Source organism: Macrosteles quadrilineatus, unplaced genomic scaffold (genome assembly GCF_028750875.1).
Source record: "Macrosteles quadrilineatus isolate MER2022 unplaced genomic scaffold, UCM_ALF_1.0 Scaffold_3__2_contigs__length_128488019, whole genome shotgun sequence".
Classification (NCBI taxonomy): domain Eukaryota; kingdom Metazoa; phylum Arthropoda; class Insecta; order Hemiptera; family Cicadellidae; genus Macrosteles; species Macrosteles quadrilineatus.
Window position 1 is genome coordinate 28,334,894 of NW_026542596.1, and position 18,991 is coordinate 28,353,884.

At 33.4% G+C, this 18,991-nt stretch overlaps 1 protein-coding gene across 2 annotated transcripts in view; it reads left to right on the forward strand.

The window, feature by feature from the left end:
* Positions 1–18,991, forward strand: part of LOC128988726 (transmembrane protein 245) — a 46,306-nt gene that overhangs the window by 7,834 nt on the left and 19,481 nt on the right. For both annotated transcript variants that reach the window (XM_054410316.1, XM_054410317.1), the window contains exons 2-6: positions 191–410; positions 1,118–1,170; positions 2,881–2,948; positions 13,084–13,268; positions 14,075–14,199. In XM_054410316.1, the coding sequence (XP_054266291.1) occupies positions 191–410; positions 1,118–1,170; positions 2,881–2,948; positions 13,084–13,268; positions 14,075–14,199 (651 nt within the window). The remainder of the gene's footprint in view (positions 1–190; positions 411–1,117; positions 1,171–2,880; positions 2,949–13,083; positions 13,269–14,074; positions 14,200–18,991) is intronic.

Here is an 18,991-nt window from a genome sequence, read left to right on the forward strand (position 1 = left end):
GTTATATAGTGAATCGAATTGTTGGTTTATGTTAACTACCTTCAGACTGTTTTTGTACAATTAAAACCCTAGGAAAAACACCATAGAGTACTATTTCAAAAATGCTTGAATAATTTTTGCTGTACGTACTCTATTAAAAAGTCAGCAAGCAATACCTAGGCTATGTTTATTGTGAATATTGAATTTTCAGGTGGTGACGTTAGTATTGGGTTTTCTAATCGCTTTGACTATGTGTTGGGATCAAAAGTATGAAAACAATTTTATCAAGATCTCTTACGCTGTGTGGTTTGCTGTATCTGCACATATAGCTAGCTACTTCTACTACATAGAAATACCTACATTTGCCTTCTTCCAGTTGCTTTTTATATTTGGGTTTTTCCTTTCAAACCAAGAATCTACATTAAAAAGTGGTAAGTAATTTTTTATTCATAAACTATAACTTTGAACCTTTCATTTGCCCGTCCTCATAGTTTTTTGGGTATTCAGCAATGTAAGGGATGAGCCGATAATAAATTACATTATGATGAGCACTACGGTAATAAAATGTAGTGGTGGGCATCATAATGTAAATCCACAACACCCCTTTGTTGTCTTTTAATGTAGAAGGAGAACTAGTTGGTTACACTGTTCAAAACAAATTCAACACAGAGCAGTAACACAATTATGTACCGTACCTACATACATCCCGAAGAGGGCAATGAGAACAAGCAGCCAAACCAGTTTAGATAACAAGAAGTAAGGCAAGTTTGGGGAAGGGAAGCTGTAACTCCATGGCAATCACAAAAACATCAATCTTGAAAAAATTGAGATGTCTATTGAAATAAATAAATTAACCATAGACACTTCTATCATGTATTCAATATGCATGACAGTATTTCTTCTAATTTCCTTTTCTGTGACAGAGCCTTTGAATAAGTATACGGCAATTCAATCCAAAAGATTATTTTAAATAATCTTAAATGTGAGGGCTTGTTTAATTACATTCTTGTATAACAATTTTTAATTTCTGATCTCTAAGCTTGTCTGTGCATAATTTGAAACTGATTTGTTGGTTTCAAATGTTTAATTGCTTTTGACTAAAATTTAAAAACCCAACCTTTTGTACTGCTTTTTGTAGATGACTCAGTAGTTGGAAGCGTTTCGTGTGCAGAGGAAGAACAAGATGCTAAGGTAATTTTCTTTTGTTATTATCTTGCTTTAATTTCAATCAAATATGAATATTTGCTATGGAAAGTATTGATTAAAAAAATATTGATTGTCGTAGTCCTATTACAGTAGGTATGAATGTAATTGTAAACGTTGTTCTCGGTCAAAATTAAATAGTAGCCTAAATGTCCCCTGCATTTGCAGTGAAATCGGGAAAGGTTCATACATTTACAGTAAAATAATAAAGATCATCGGCAATTGCAGGGAAATCATTATCATCTCTCACAATCTTAACGAAATCGTGAACACCTTATGCGTTTGCAGAGACATCATCTAGTATATCAATCACATGTTTCATAATTATTCAATATCCTATGTTGGCAATAAGGAAATATCTATCATTTGTTATTATTTACAATTAGTGTTAAATAAGTCATCAACAACATTACAAATTTTTTATGAATCAATTATTTACTTGTGTCCCTGTTGCTCGAATTCGAACAATTGCTAAGTATTACAGGCGTTATTTTAAAATGAATGACAGTCATAATTTCTGATAACTTTAAAAGATTCGACGCATTATTTCTATTTCTTCTCCTTGGTGGTGTTCTATGACTTTCCTATGTTTCCAGTTTGCAAATCGGCTCTTTCAATGATTACTAAGACATGCAGCACAGTGTTAATTTAGTTTTCTTTTGAGTATATCAATTTATCCAGGCTCTCTCGCTTTTTTCCATTGTAATATTTACGCCAACCCAAATTCAAATAGTAATCATCATTTATTTCGACCAAGTCTGTAAATGTTTGTAGCAAACTGTTAAATTAGAAAACTTATTGACTGTACAATTAACATATGTTCTTCTTCTCACTTTTAATTTATGACAACAGCTGGAGTTTCATAACAATGTTTGTTTCCATGTTAATCTTATGGAGAAATACGGAACTTTAAAGGGCCCCAGGGCCTCACTCTCTAATTATTTCCCTAAAAAGAAAGTTTCCTGCACAACTTCACGTTACACTCTTTCCAATGACACCAAAAACATGTCAATCGGTTCAGTAGTTTCGGAGTAGTAATTGTCACAAAAAACCTGCTTCCGTATTAAATAAGTATAGATTGTAAAATAAATCTTTTCAAATGAAGCAACATTTTTCTATTATCAAACTCAACAAAATACGAGTGCACACACAAGGTCACGACAAGTTGATTGGCAACGAGTAAACCTCAAGTGAGTGATTTTTACTGTACCTATGAAACATTACCTGTAAGCAATCTAGGCCAGGACTGTCAACCAATTTTTTCATCTAGCTGCATTTCAATGATCAATTAGAAACATTTCAACTGTTGAAACTGACGCTGTGAAACCACATTGACTTTTTCTCGGAAGAAATGGCAGTAGGATGTAAACATACCATTAATCACTGTCACTAGCCAGGCCTGGTTATATAAAAAACAATCTGAGTTATATTTCACATAAACTATTGGCCAATTAATCAGAAGTCTGCCAGGGAGTAATATGATTTCCCCAACAATAATGCTTTATGTATAATATCTATTCGTTAGCTAGAATCTAACAGTAGAAGTTATTTCCAGTACTTTTTAAAAACTAATGAATATGATAGAAGTTAGCCGAAAAAACTAACTAATATCACTAATCGATAGAATTTCTCCCAGTTTTTCCCAAGTATGTATATATCTTGCCTATATTAAATATTCTCAATAAATCTTTTTTCCAGGTTAATACAGTTAAAGCCCCTCCCTGCGATCTGACTGTCATACAGAGCCCTCTGGCTTCAAAACCGATGTAAGCTCATTCTATTATTTAATATAACAATAGGTTTAGAAATCTTTACTCTTTTTTAAGCTTTTATTTAATGTTGCAAGCTTATGTACGAGCTAAAACCATTTAAAGTGCAAAAATAGTGTTTTTTTTTGCCATGATCTGATTATGACACTACAAGACCATAAAATGTTGTTACTCTCCAGAACAAGCAAGGTGCCGCAATTTATGGGCTTGTGACCAAGGATATTTATAGGAGTAAACCCACAGTCATGGACTATAACCTAGCTTTCAAGAAATTCACAGAGGAATTCAAAAAGAAAAACTGCAAAAGACTTCTTTGTTCTCCATTGGGCTGTGTGAGGGACAAAATATCACTAAATATTTTCTCCAAAAATATAGTGGATTTCCACTACATCACTGGGGCAAGGGTGGACATAATTGCTCAGAAGGAGAAACCAACAAAAGTGCTAAAGAATGGACTAGCATATGAAACATTTTTAGCAATGCTACGGAGCTGCATCACAAGAGAGATGAATTTAAGAGTTTCTGCGAGCCTACCTGAAGATGCTCAGACTCTATCTCAGAAGAGTGTCAAAATAGCAAGTACACCTGTTGCTGTTCTACATGACCACCCATCTAAGGAACAAGTGAACTGTAGTAATGTCATTGTTAAATATTTAGTAATTCAACTAAGGACATTTAATAAAATATTTATTTAATAACATATGAACTATATACAGTCAAATATAAACAATTAATCAAGTAGTATTAACATTCAAGTCAAGTTTTTAGTTCAGTTATTGAAAGGATACAACAGCTGATATGATGACATCACTGTCCAAAGTTCACTACAGCACTTCGTACTAGTCAGTTCAGTTTAGACTCACCTCTCTCACAGTACACAGTGCTTACCTTTTGGTTTAGTTCATATTAAATATTTTAATCTCTCTTTCTCTCTTACCGCTCCAAGTGCATTATTTCATCATTTCTCATTTAAATATGGATTCCAAATTTATAGTACCAAGTGTCAAGCTAGGATCCAAGAAGATATTTTTATTTAAAGTAAATGTGTTGTAAATTTTCGTGTACAGTCCAGAATATTCATGAGTAGTGAATTGCTTTCTTTTTATTAATGAAGAAGAGTTTTAATTTAAATCAGTGAAGAATTACATACTACACAACAATAGTCATTACTCAACATCATCTTTCATCTGTGGTCCTTCGATTCTCGTCACTCTGGCCAGAGCCATCGCTTCTCTGCTCATCTTGTTCCTGTTCTACCAAAACCCTAATGGATCTTCAGTTTTAGGATCTAAAGGTATTTCTCACAATTTTGCCTCTTAATACCATATTTAACATGGTCCTTCGAGCCGGAAGTTTCCCAGCCTATGGAAAATAATCTACTGTGACTATTAAGTTTTGTATTTATTTGAACTGAATAAATTAATTGAATAAATCTGTCATCAACATTAAGTATCATTAACAAGAGGATTAAATATTTTTGATCACATTATTATCAATTTATTAAATTGTTGCAGTAATTTGTGAAATAACACATAAAGTTTTGTTGTCCCAGACAGAAAATTTTGTTCTCAGACTGTACTGTCTACAACTCCTGTATTTTCATGCATAGTTTGTCTATTCTCTATTGTGCATTATCGGGCTGCATCCTGTCTGCCCCCCTCTCTCCCCCCTGTAATGTGAAACAAGTTTCTCTCTTGTTGCTGAATATTCAGAAAATCATGGAAGTCATACCAACTTCACAGCTGATCAACACTAGCGCTGCTGATGGATAGAAATGAAAACTTAAATGTCATTATGCAAGACTTTGTTTATGTTTTCATAACCTCAATTGTTTGCTTACACTTTTAAATTAAAGTGACAGAAGAATGTTTATTAATACGGATTGAACATTTAATTACAGATTGTGTTTGAAATAACATGTTTTATTGAATTTCAAATTTATTATCTGGAAATAATTGCAGGTAGATATTTTCTGGGACTTAAACTTTTTATAGGCCTATACTATGGCTGAATATTTCTCTCTGATTTCAAGTTGACTAATATTAATATTTAATACAATGAATCCTGGCTGTCTTTAAATAAGTTTTGCTCATTATAAACTTATTTTAATCTGCATTTATTTTTATTTTGGAATTTTATTGAATTTAAGACTTATTCAAAATGAGGTTCTCAACTTTTGTGAAGCAATCTGAGCTTGTGCTAGCCAGGCTTAAGTCAATTGAAGCAAAAGTGCTTGCTATCGAAAAGGAACCTATCACTCCTCAACTTATAACAAAGCTCACTCTTTTGGATTCCACCGCTACAGCCAAAAATAATGATTTTGACAAATTAGTGAATAAGTTGTTCGGCACTGTGCCTTTACCTGAGGAATTAGATGAAAGTGAAAATATCACTACAATTTCAACATTACAAGATGAAATAAGTGATCTCTATGTGTCTATTCACTCTTTGTGTGTGAACTTGATACCTTCCCCAAGCTCTAACCAGTCGAGCCAGCCAAACCTGGATGATTCCAATGCAGCTATCAGCCAAGTAGCTACAACTAAGGTTAGTGTACAGCTTCCTAAACTTCAACTTGGTACCTTCTCAGGTCAACATGAAAAGTGGATGGCGTTCAAAAATTTGTTTGAAAATACTATTCATAAAAATGATAGTATTTCTGGTGTTGAAAAAATGAGTTATTTGTTAAGCTGTCTTGAGGGAGAGGCACTTTCAGTTGTTAAAAACATCCCTATGACTAATGCTAATTATTTTATTGCATGGGAATCTCTACTTAAAAGGTATCAGAATACAAGATTACTAATCTCTCTTCATGTCAACAATGTGTTAGACTTACCAGTTCTTCACAATCCCTCAGTGAAGCAACTTAGAAGGTTTTTGTCTGTTTTAAATGAAAACATTGAAGCACTTAAAGCTCTAGATGAAGAAATTTCATGTTTGAAATCCAATAAACCTTGCTCTGTACGCATTAGACGCCTAGCTCCTTATCTGGATAAAGATGGCCTCATTCGAGTAGGGGGAAGAATAAACAAGGCTGATATCTCTGAAGATCACAAACACCCCGTCTTGCTACCTAAAGGTCATAGGTTAGTTGATATTTTGATTGACCACCATCATGTCTTATATTTGCACTCTGGTCCAACTCTAACTCAGGCTATGCTGGCAAACAAGTACTGGATTCTCAGTGCTAGAAGCTTAATAAGATCTAGGATCTTTAAATGCATAAAATGTTTCAGATGTAAACCTCCTCATTCTTCTCCACTCATGGGGGAATTACCTATGAATCGAGTTACACCTTCAAGGCCATTTTCCATATCTGGTGTAGATTATGCAGGACACTTCTTTGTGAAGCAACATCTACTAAGACGAGTTCAACCTATCAAGGTTTATATTTGTATATTTATTTGCTTCTCTACTAAGGCGGTACACATAGAAGTAGTAACCGACCTAACAGCGGATGCCTATTTAGCCGCTCTTACCAGATTTGTCTCCAGACGAGGAATCGTTTCAGATATTCACTGTGACAATGCTACAAATTTCACAGGTGCATCCGAAAAACTCAGACGCAACTTTGAAAATTTAATCAAGGATTCCACAGTACAATGCTACGCTGAGAATTTCAATATTAAATTTCACTTCTTACCTCCACATGCACCTCATCAGGGAGGCCTTTGGGAGAGGGCCGTCAAAAGTGTGAAATTTCACCTAATAAGAGTCATTGGACAACAGACCCTGTCACTGGAAGAGTTTTCGACTTTAATCACCCGTATTGAAGGAATGATGAACTCTAGGCCTATAACTCCTCTTTCTTCTGATCCCTCGGACCTAGAAGCTTTGACGCCAGGTCATTTTTTAGTAGGTGGTCCTCTTATGACACCTCTTGAACCTGACTTGCGTAGCATTCCTATCAACCGATTAAAACGCTGGCAGTTAGTCCAACAGTTCAGTCAACATATCTGGGCTCGCTGGCAGAAAGAGTATCTGTACACTCTTCAAGAGAGAAATAAATGGGTCAACCCCAAGAAGAATATTGAAGTCAATGACTTGGTTGTCATTCATGAAGACAACTTGCCTCCACTCTCCTGGAAGCTTGGACGAGTTCTCTCCGTTTCACCTGGTACTGATGGAATAGTACGGGTCGTGCACCTGAAGACCGCAAGTGGACACCTCTCTCGTCCTGTGACAAAGGTGTCTGTCCTTCCTATGGAATAGTGAAGAGGAGTTACCACCCCCCTTTTTTATTGATTTTCTCATTTTTTGTGTTGTTTTCAGAACCCAGGGGTTCAGGGGGGGCCGGTATGTTAAATATTTAGTAATTCAACTAAGGACATTTATTAAAATATTTATTTAATAACATATGAACTATATACAGTCAAATATAAACAATTAATCAAGTAGTATTAACATTCAAGTCAAGTTTTTAGTTCAGTTATTGAAAGGATACAACAGCTGATATGATGACATCACTGTCCAAAGTTCACTACAGCACTTCGTACTAGTCAGTTCAGTTTAGACTCACCTCTCTCACAGTACACAGTGCTTACCTTTTGGTTTAGTTCATATTAAATATTTTAATCTCTCTTTCTCTCTTACCGCTCCAAGTGCATTATTTCATCATTTCTCATTTAAATATGGATTCCAAATTTATAGTACCAAGTGTCAAGCTAGGATCCAAGAAGATATTTTTATTTAAAGTAAATGTGTTGTAAATTTTCGTGTACAGTCCAGAATATTCATGAGTAGTGAATTGCTTTCTTTTTATTAATGAAGAAGAGTTTTAATTTAAATCAGTGAAGAATTGCATACTACACAACAATAGTCATTACTCAACATCATCTTTCATCTGTGGTCCTTCGATTCTCGTCACTCTGGCCAGAGCCATCGCTTCTCTGCTCATCTTGTTCCTGTTCTACCAAAACCCTAATGGATCTTCAGTTTTAGGATCTAAAGGTATTTCTCACAATTTTGCCTCTTAATACCATATTTAACAGTCATAATAGACCATACATCACCGACATCACTTGAGCACAAAAACTCTGAAGACTGCCAGACACTTACTGGAATGTCATCTGATTCCCTTTTCCATGGATTTGAAACTCCTGACAATAGTAAAGCTGGAGAATTTATGAGGAGACTACGCTCAATCGAAGAAAATTTCATAGGAACAAGAACTGAAACTGATAATGTAAATAATAATAAGTTAATTAGTCATAAGAAGTATTTTTTAAGAAACAAAATACCCCCGCCGCAGCAAACCTGCCGACTAAGCGAATTTCCATTTGTCTGAATTGATTTTCAGTTAAATATATTTTAATAACATTAGGTTTAACGAGTACCTAGGTTTGCTGCTACAAGGAAACTAATAAAGTGTGTTTTTGAGTAAAATATTGATAGCTTAGTACAAAATAAATAAATTTGCCAAGTTTGATCAAAATATATCCATAAACAAGCAAACTACAACATTTGACAATATTCTCCATAAGAATAACATGGGAATTTTAAATTTACAATTTTTTAAATTTTCTCCGTTACTAATAATTGAACAAAAATACTTTTATATACTAAATTATTTGTTTTTTTAAGCTCTTTAAAAAGGTCTAAAGAGAAATCGGGAAATTTTGTGTTTTGAGGGTCAAAAGTGAGAAAAACCAATTTTTCCCCATAAAACCCCCCGTAAAGCCCCGTTCCCATGGTCCAATCGTGCTGGTTCGCGAACTCATTCAAGTTTATCCTGCTTTACACCTTTAAACCAAATTTCATCAAAATCGGACAAAAATTACTCAAGTTATCGCGTTCACGGACGTATATATATATATATATATATAAGTCTATATATATATATATATATATATATATATATACATATATAAAAATTTGAACGAATGGTGTTTTTGGCCTCTGGGGACATCAAAATGAAAAAGTAAATCGGTCCCGGGTCTAGGTGTTACCGTGCCACCTACGGTAATAGCTACTTCCCTATAGGGAAATTCGCTAAAACCAAAACAAACACTAATTTAGCACCTGTTTCAAAAGCCAGTAAGAGTAAGAAATTATATATTTTCCATCAAAACATACAATGTTTAAGTAGCAGAATTGATTCTTTAGAAATCACAATTGATGAAATTAAACCAGATGTTGTTATTTTATCAGAGCACAAATTAACATTAACTGAAATTGAAAATTTTGAATTGATTGGCTATAATACTGTGAGTTATTATGTAAGGAATGTGAATCAAGGAGGCGGGGTATTAATTTTAGTTAAAAAAGAAATTCGATGTAAAAAACTAACTAATTCATTAATAGATAATTTAAACACAGATAAGATTTTTGAATCTTGTGCAGTCGAATTAGAATTGAACAATGTTAAGGTTATTGTAGCTGGTATTTATAGAACTCCTTCAAGAAATATTGCTGGTTTTTTAGAAAACCTGGACAAACTTTTATGTTTTCTATCAAGTTTTAATACTAATTTATGCATTGGAGGAGATTTTAATATTGATGTATTGACAGATGATTGTAAAAAATTTGATTTTGTTAGTTTACTTAAGACACATAACATGTATTACACAGTAAATATTCCTACTAGAATAACTGATAGTTGTGAATCGGCAATAGATAACTTTGTTACAAATATTAATAAGACATATGTAAGGGTAATTTGTATTGTAACTGCACTCTCTGATCACGATGGGCAAATTCTTGAATTGGATAATGTCAAAAATAAAAATAAAAATATAAGGCTGTGGGAAATGAAACGTTGCTTTAAAAAACCAAATATTGAAAACTTTGTGAATGATTTGACAAATGAAAATTGGGACAAACTATATCAAACACCAATTGACAACAAATTTTCATATTTTTATAATGTATTGAACTATCATTTTGATAAAAACTTTCCAAAAATAAATGTTAGAAGTAACCCCCAAAGAAAAAATTGGATTGATTGGGAAATAAAACATGAACGGACTAAGCTCATAGATAACTATAGACAAAAAAGGAGAAATAAAAATGTTTGTGTAAAAAAAAACTTAAAAATGCAAAAAAGGAAATACAGAAATCTTGTAATACAAAAGAAAAAGCAATATTTTGAAAACATAATAAATAAATCAGATAACCCTACAAAAGCTATTTGGCAATTGATCAAAAAGGAACTGTACAGTAGCAAGGATCAATCAAAAACAGAGCTATTTTTAAACCACCAAGGTAAATGTGTCACTGATCCTTATAAAGTAGTCAACATATTGAATAATTTTTATGCTGACCTTGTAGAGAATATAATTATTCCTGAAATTAAAATGAATAAGAGAATAATAAATAGACCAATAACAGATGCAGTATTAACTAATCATACTTTTAGGTTCAAAACCATTTCAGAAGAGGAGTTGATTCAAATAATAAATTCAATCAAAAGCAAATGGTCCTCTGGGTGTGATAATATCCCAACAAAAATAATTAAAGATGCTAAGTGGGCAATTCTCAAACCACTTCTTCATGTCATAAATGCATGCCTCATTTCAGGTGTTTTTCCTTCTCAGCTAAAAATATCCAAAATAATTCCATTATATAAAAAAGGAAACAAAAATGAACCGTCTAATTATAGGCCTATTTCAATTCTACCCTCTTTGTCAAAATTCTTTGAAAAATGCATGTTATTACAATTGACAGAATATTTTGAAAATAATAATTTGTTAGACACTGAACAGCATGGTTTTAGGCAAAAAAAATCCACTGTAACAGCTATAATAGCCTTTGTTGAAAATGTGATTAACGAACTGGATGAAGGTAACCAATCAGTAGCTGCTTTTTTAGATTTAACAAAGGCTTTTGATAGTGTTTCCCATTCACTGTTATTAAAAAAATTAACTTTCTTTGGTATATCTGGCAAAGAATTAGCTTTGTTGGAATCTTATTTAACAGATCGCCAACAATATGTAGAAATATCACACATTGAAAATAATAAAGCTTTTAAAATCAATTCAAAAACCAGATCTATTAATTATTCTGTACCACAAGGTTCTGTCCTTGGACCATTTTTGTTTCTTTGCTATTTGGGAAAGTTGCCAAACTGTCTACATACACTTACAGCTAATAACAAATTCAGTATTTTTGCCGATGATATTAATTTAACAATCTCTGACAGAAATATTAATAAAGTTTTTTCTGAAATTGGCACTGCAATCAATATAATTAATGACCAACTAAATAGCTTAAATTTATTAATTAATAAAAATAAAACAAAAATTATTAAATTTTCTTGCAGGAAGTCAAAATCTATTACTTCAACAGCGCCACCTTTCAACCTTTGTGAAAATACTAATTTTTTAGGTTTAGCGTTGGACTGTACTCTTAATTGGACAGGTCACGTTAATAAAGTCTGCTCTAAAATTAGTTCTGGTATCTTTGCTATAAAGAGACTGTCAAATTTCTGTGATTTGAAAACAATTAAATCGGTTTATTATTCAGTAATTCATTCACACATAACGTATGGCATTGAAGTCTATGGAGCTACTTCAAATTTTAACATGAATAGAATCTTATGTTGGCAAGAAAAAGCATTAAGAACTATGTTAAAACTAAAATATGACACTCCTTGTAAAACTTATTTTTCAGAATTAGGGATAATGACAGTTTACAGCCTTTATATTTTTAACACTATTCTCTATATAAAGAACATAATTGGCACATTATCAAAAAATCTTGAAAAACATGAATATAATACTAGACAAAGACATGATTTTCAAATTACAAAACATAACAAAGAGTTTTTTAAAAAGAAGCCAAGCTATAATGGGATTATCTTTTTTAACAGCCTACCAATTTCAATTAAAAATAAAATAACCTCTGGCAATTTTAAAAATGTTTTAAAATCTTTTCTAATTGAAGGTGCATTTTATAGTTTTAATGAATTCCATACAAAAACTAAGCAACACTATGTTAGTCTTTAAGTTTAGTAATAGTTTTATATTGACGCCATTTATGTATACATATTGTATATAAAAATGAATAAAGATGATTTTGATTTGATTTGATTTGATTAGTCAAATAGGGTTGAAACATGACGGATAACAATTTCAGAACCTATTAATTATTGAATCTGTTTTAGCGAATTTTCCCTATAGGGAATAAGCTCTTACCGCAGGTCTCAGACCCGGGACCGATTTACTTTTTCGTTTTGTAAACACACATATATATATGTGCGTGATTACGGCGTTAGCGTGATAACTCGAGTAAAAATGATCCGATTTTGATTAAATTTGGTACAAATGTGTAAACCTACTTTTATTCGAACAAGTTCGCGAACCTGCATAATCGGACTATGGGAACGGGGGTGTATGGGGGGTTTCATGAGGGTAAAAATTGGTTTTTCCCATTTTTTGACCCAAAAAACAGAAAATTTCATAATTTCTCTCCAAACCATTTTGTAGAGCTTAAAAAAAAAATTATTTTGAATATTGAAGCGTTGTTGTATGGCCAACAGTTACGGAGATAATTTAAAAAATTGTAAATTTAAAAGTCCCATATTATTCTTATGGAGAATAATTAAACTGTTTGCTTGTTTATGGATGTATTTAAACCAAATTTGGACATTTTGTTTATTTAATACTAAGCTATCAACATTGCAATAAAAAAAAACACATCTTAATATCTTCCCTGTAGCAGCAAACCTAGGTTCTCACTAAAATTAATGTTAATTAAATAAGAGAAATAAATCTGACAATTTTTAGGGAATCTGCAGGTTTTCTGCGGGGAGGGTATTTTTAGTTCATATTTTTAGACTTCAAAATAGCTTTTGGAATGATTTAAGGCTTAGTTGCGAGTTGAAAACTTATGTAGTTATTCCAAATGATTGTTAAAAACAGAATCGATCCACACCTTTCACATTTAATTGAAGATGGTGATATTTATAATTAACAAACTGCCTGATAGTCTGTCACATAAAACCAGTCCTGGTCATCGTAAATGTTTCAACAAACCTTTTTTGACTGGCTGAAGTGTTACTCAAGTTGCTGACCAAGATGTCTCGTGTCTTGACATCGAAACATGTACAGATTTGACTGATTGAGCTCTAACGACAAAATAATTACGTTAGTAACATAGTCTTGCATGAAATCTATTTTGCCTGCTGTTGTAGAGTTTGTCCGCCCGACACTGTGCAGATGTTGTTGCACCAAGTGAGGTGGTACACAAGTGACAACACCAGCGATTACTACATCTACTGGGTGAGCGTTGCTTGTGTCATCACCTTGATCCTGCAGTCAGGTTGGATACCTTACGTCTTAGCCCTACTGTTCCTAGTCTACATTATCAGACATCTTTGTAAGTAGTGTTCTAGAATTGCTCAATAAAAGAAAACAAAAATCTGTAGTGTTTTGTTTGGGTAAGACAAGAGAAAAACTATATAGCGTAGGCCTAAGTGATTTATTTGGCCATAGTGAATCACTAAGTTTAAACTGTGTTGATAACAAATGTACAATAACATAAGTTAATATTAATGTTCACTTGTAGGTCTTTTAATAAAAAAATTTTACAAACTAAAGTAACCTGTTTCAGGGAATTATCCTTTAGTAGTAGCTTTTACTGCGGCCTTCATGGTAAGACCAAGGTCTATGATCACTGCACTCTTTTGCTAGGGTATCCAGAGGTCAAAAATACATTCAGTTAAATTGTTATATGTTTGCAGATTAGATCAGCCTGAACTGACCCTAGTAATGAGTCTTTTGTACTCCAAAAAACATATTTTATATATACAAAGTATTTTTTCCACTATTCATATTGGCTTAGATAGTCAAACAGTGAAGGAACTTCCATTATCAGTCATATTGGTGACCAAGATAAAAAAGTGCTTAATTCAGTACATTGTCTCCTATGTTATCCTTATAGATGTATCATGATTGTTGTAGATAGATTTTTTTGAACCGTAATACAATAAAGAAATTTAATTTTACCTTTATGCACATGTAAAGTTCTTTTATTTTTAACATGTTTTAATCAGCATTTTATCCTGGATGACTAAACATTAAACCTTATTTAAATATACAGAACAGATGAATCATTTGTCTTATGTTAAAAACCAACAACTGGTTGACACAATCATCAGAATACAGAATGTATTTTTTTTTTAGGTAAATCTTTTGGTGTGACTGATTTTGTTCATTCAAAATACTGCCTATTTATGGACTGGATTTCCGAATGGTATTTTGTCAGAAAAAATGTCTTGATTCCTGCTCCGATTTTGTGTTTGAACACTGTAAGTTGACCAAACAATTTCTGAAGTAAGTACTGTTTTTCAGTATAAAAAGACATTCTTGTTTGAGAGTTTTTTTTTATGAAGTTAACACTTTATTACTTTGAAACATTATTAGGGAGTGTTGGCCAAGTGCCACGAAATCCAATAATATTATTCAGTGCCACAACGTCCAAATCATAATTTTTGAGTTGTTGCATGACATCCAATACAAAATAATTGACTGTTGCACAATGTTCAAGTAACACGACGTCCAAAAGTACAGTAACTTCAAACAATGTAGTCTTTCTACAAGCTTTAGACGTCATGAGATTGGACGTTGTGCAATAGCACACTTTATACTTTTGAAAAACTTAGCATTAGCACCACGTCCAAAGCCCCTGCTATGCCTGTTGCAATAACTCAGCGCTGTTTCATGACGTCCAAAGCTCCTGCATACGGAGCATGGTTAGATTAGGTTAAGTTAGGTTAGGTTAGGTTAGTATCCAATAAAGACGCTTAAACAGTACTCGCAGTGTGCATGTGCTTTGGACGTCGTGCAACAGCGCTGAGCTATTGGACGTTGTGCAACAGGCATAGCAGGGTTTTGGACGTCATGCAACTGTTACTTTTTTCAAAAATTTAAAGTGTGCTGTTACACGACGACCAATCCCAAGGCGTCCAATTCTTGTAGAAAGACTATCTTTTTTGCAGTTACTGTACGTTTGGACGTCGTGCAACAGTCAAATATTTTTTTTGGATTTCGTGCAACAGCTCAAAAATTATATTTTGGATGTTGTGACACCGAATAATATTATTGGACGTCATGGCACTTGGACATCGTGCAATGTATCCAATTATTACTTACTTAATGACTACTTAGGCCGACAATAGTTAACATATCCAAAGAGCTTTACTATTCAGTTGAAAAGTTCCTAAAATTGTCATATAAACTAACATAAACTAACTATAAACAAACTGACATTGTAATAGGCTGGAAAAGCTTACCACCTCAGTAGTCGAGTCTTTCGAGGTGGAAAAAATAATTTAGAAAGTAATAAGTTTAGTTGACTAAGCCTAGATATTAAGCCGAGTTTACACGATGCCAGTTGGTGAGACAGTTGTTGTCGCTAATTGTCATCACGTGGTTGCAGAATTGTCGTAGGCCAGTCATGTTGAACGAGGGCATGTTTACACGGGGTCAACAATTGCCTAGACATTTGACAATGAAACATGGCTGAGTACTCATCGTCTGTGATGTCCCGTGAGGACTTAAAAATTTTATATATATAATACGTGAAGCCGTATTTTGTTAACACAACTCCTCCCTTATTTGTGGACCATTTTTAACGTTTAAGGTGTCAAAAGATTCGTCTCAATATGTAGTTTTGCAATAAGGTCTTAGAACTTTAAAAGTTCTACTCTTAAGGGCGTGAGACCCTCTCAAAGGTCGGGTTTTCCCCATAAGAAATACATTGAACAAATTTAAAAACAAAAAACAGCTGTTTATAAAAAGAAACGCATTAGCTCTTTGGGAGTAAATATTAATGTTTTAATATTCAGTAGGTTAAGACCAAGTTAAACAGTTAATCAGTTTTGTAGGAAGAACGGAAAATGCCTCAAGTTGAAAGAAGAAATATTGAAAACGGGAGGAGGAGACAATTAATAATAAGGTATCTCATGTGTATGAGGAGAGTAGAGAAAGAGAGGCCTGATCTAAAAGATACACATCCATATACACATGCACTTGGTGAGATGAATAATATTTGCCAGTTCTGCTATGCAGCTTACTTTGGAAGTGAAAAAATATACGAAGCCCATAGTGTTGTAAAATAAACTTGCCTAAAGTCACATCAAATGAATGTATGCAAGAAATTTTTACTTATGACACTGACAGATCGAGATATTTCAAAACATTTAGTAGAAACCATAATAATGCCTTGAGTTGATAAGTTCAAGTAGTAAGATTATACCAAATATTGGCGGACTTTATGTTTTTATTGTAAACTTTTGTATTACTCGCTCTACTTTAATTGAGGAAAAACACAAATGGATTGTTTACTTCTAGGTTATTTTGCCAGTTCCTCGGACAAACGTATAACAAGTTTTTTGACTGAATTTTAGTGGCAATATTAGACATAAGTGAAGGAATTAGTGTTTATGTATTCAACGATCGAGTAGTTACAGTCAAGTTTATTTTTATGATTCAGGAGAGGCAAATAATATACGCTGTTCAAAAAGAGAAAATGAAAATTGCTATCCACATCTTATAGCTACAAAAGTTTTCCAACATATTTCGACAAATGAATCCATACTCTCAAAACTTTAGGACAGGTATTAACAGAAACCCCACTGAACAACGTGAGGACGTTCTGATGCGGGGTATATACTGTGACTAACACACAACACGGTAATAGTAGTTTACGCAACGATTGCGTTAAGTGAGTCTTTACGACACGAGTAGAAAATTTAAGGCACTCGCCAAGGCTCGTGCCTTAAAAACTTCTACGAGTGTCGTAAAGACTATTAACGCGAGTTGCGTACACTACTTTACCTACGACCGTTTTTTAATTACTATCAATCTGGATTTAATTACTAACAATCACTACTAATAACTTTTTAGAGAGGTTATGATTTCGTGTATTGTCATTGCCACTGAAAGTGATGCAACGACTTGTTGTATAATCAGCTGATTTCCTGTAATTACGTGTTTGTTAAACTTCGTTTAATATTACATTGCTAGCAGCATTCTTACCATAAATAATATTGTATCAGGTACAATTCGGCAAATATTTCATTTATTTTTGGACTTCCACCAACTTAATTAAGCATACGCGAGTATCAACATGAACAAGTCGGATCAACAATTAAATTGGTCAACTGATCAGGTGATCAGCTGATTAGTTGACGTTCGACGCATTACAATTTTAATTCTTTTCTCTCAATACTTGAACCTCATTGGTCCGTTACCTGTGTGGATATGAGAACTATGCGGATATGAAATAAAACTATGCGGATATGAAAGTAAACAGCTGTAAAGTGAAACTTTTCAATTCTAAGAACTGGACTGAAATGGCTACTTTAAAAAACGGTCGTAGGTAAAATACGTTAATAAACTATCAATGGTGTTGCTGCTTTAGCCTATTCAAAGCAGATTATAGCTTTCCAGTTGATAACCCAGAGTTTGTGGGTAAAAAATGGAGCACATTAAATGGTTGAAATCACCCCACTTTTCAGGATTCTTTACGGAGAAAATTCGTTTGATTAGGGGGATGTCTAGGCAACAGTTTTATTCAATTCTCAATTTTGGAAAAACTTTGTTGCAACATGTTAGCTCGAATTGAAGCAGATCGTTTAGCATTCATTAGAAGCTATCAGTTAAAACTGAGAGCAGAAATAATGCAGGTGAACATTGACGACGCAAATAGAGATATTTAAAAATAGTTTCTAACAAGTGTTAAACAACTCTAAGAGGTAGGCCTAACTAGAATTACTTTATTAAGCATAACAATTTCATAACGTTTTCGGCGTTATGTTTCATACTATGCGGCTCATTGAGCCGCACGGGTTCTCTAGTAATATATAATGATCGGTGCCGGGAATTAATCAGTGAGTCTTGAAAGAGTTACAAGAAGAGTTAGGTAAGAAGAGGGGAGTGGACAAGGAGATGGCTTAAAAAAGGGACAGTCACGGTCTCAATTGATAAGGGAACTACGTATGGAAGATCCCTTGGAATTGGAATCATGACCTGACCTGAGAGTTTCAATGGACTTAAATACAAATGGTTGAATGCAATATATCCATAAAGGACGAACCGGGTGGAAATAGGCTGATATGATAGGTTAAGTACCTTTTTATTCCGTCTCCAGTCCTTAATATAGTCAAGGGTGACTAGTTTAGGGTCAGAAATGACCCATTTTCAAACCCATGTCACCAAATTGGTCGGTCCATAAATCCGACAGAAGTCTTCGTTATAAGATATAAATACATGTCAACACATAGAGGCGGTTCACGAGTACGGGGTTTCGTGGCCCGCGGTTATCGTTGTTCTCGGCCAATTTTAACCGACGGCCAAAAAATGGGTTCACGACATAGAGCGTTAGCCGAGATCAAGCTTAGCCGAGACCAACGCTGACCGTCGCTCAACAGCAGGGATCTAACGGGGAACTTTCGTTATAAGGTTGGCAACAGCCACGTGGGCTACCTACCGAGCCGCTGCTCGCGGTCGACGAGTCCCAAAACAATAGAATGACGTGATAAATTATTTCAATTCTACAGAGGGTTTACTGATGTTGCATAAAAAGGTTAAAAACTTGCACTTAAATTCATGCTATACTAAAGTTTAAAGTTACTGGATTAATAATTGAATTACGAAATGAATAATATACTTTTACTGACATGTCATTGAATCTGGAAAATACAATTATGTTTTTAATAACATTTGTTAAAACAAATCTTGGTAATGGCTGCAATCTAAATTTAGATCACCATTTATGTTCAAATATACAACATACTTATCAGGTTTGCAGTTTTAACCAAACATTCAAAATATTTCATAAAATGAATGTTCTTTTCAAAGATTTATGATTATCTTTTATGTATCCGTAATTTGTGAAAAAAATAAATTTGGATAGGAACAATAAGAGTCGGGATGCCCTTATATACGTAAAAAATTATAATATAAAACGTTGATATTTTTGTTTGAAAGTGATTGCAATATGTGACGTAGATATTTTTCTTTTATTGAGAAACAAAATAAATATTGAACACTGGTCATAGGCTAAGAGATATTAGAATATTTCATTTCAGTACTTAA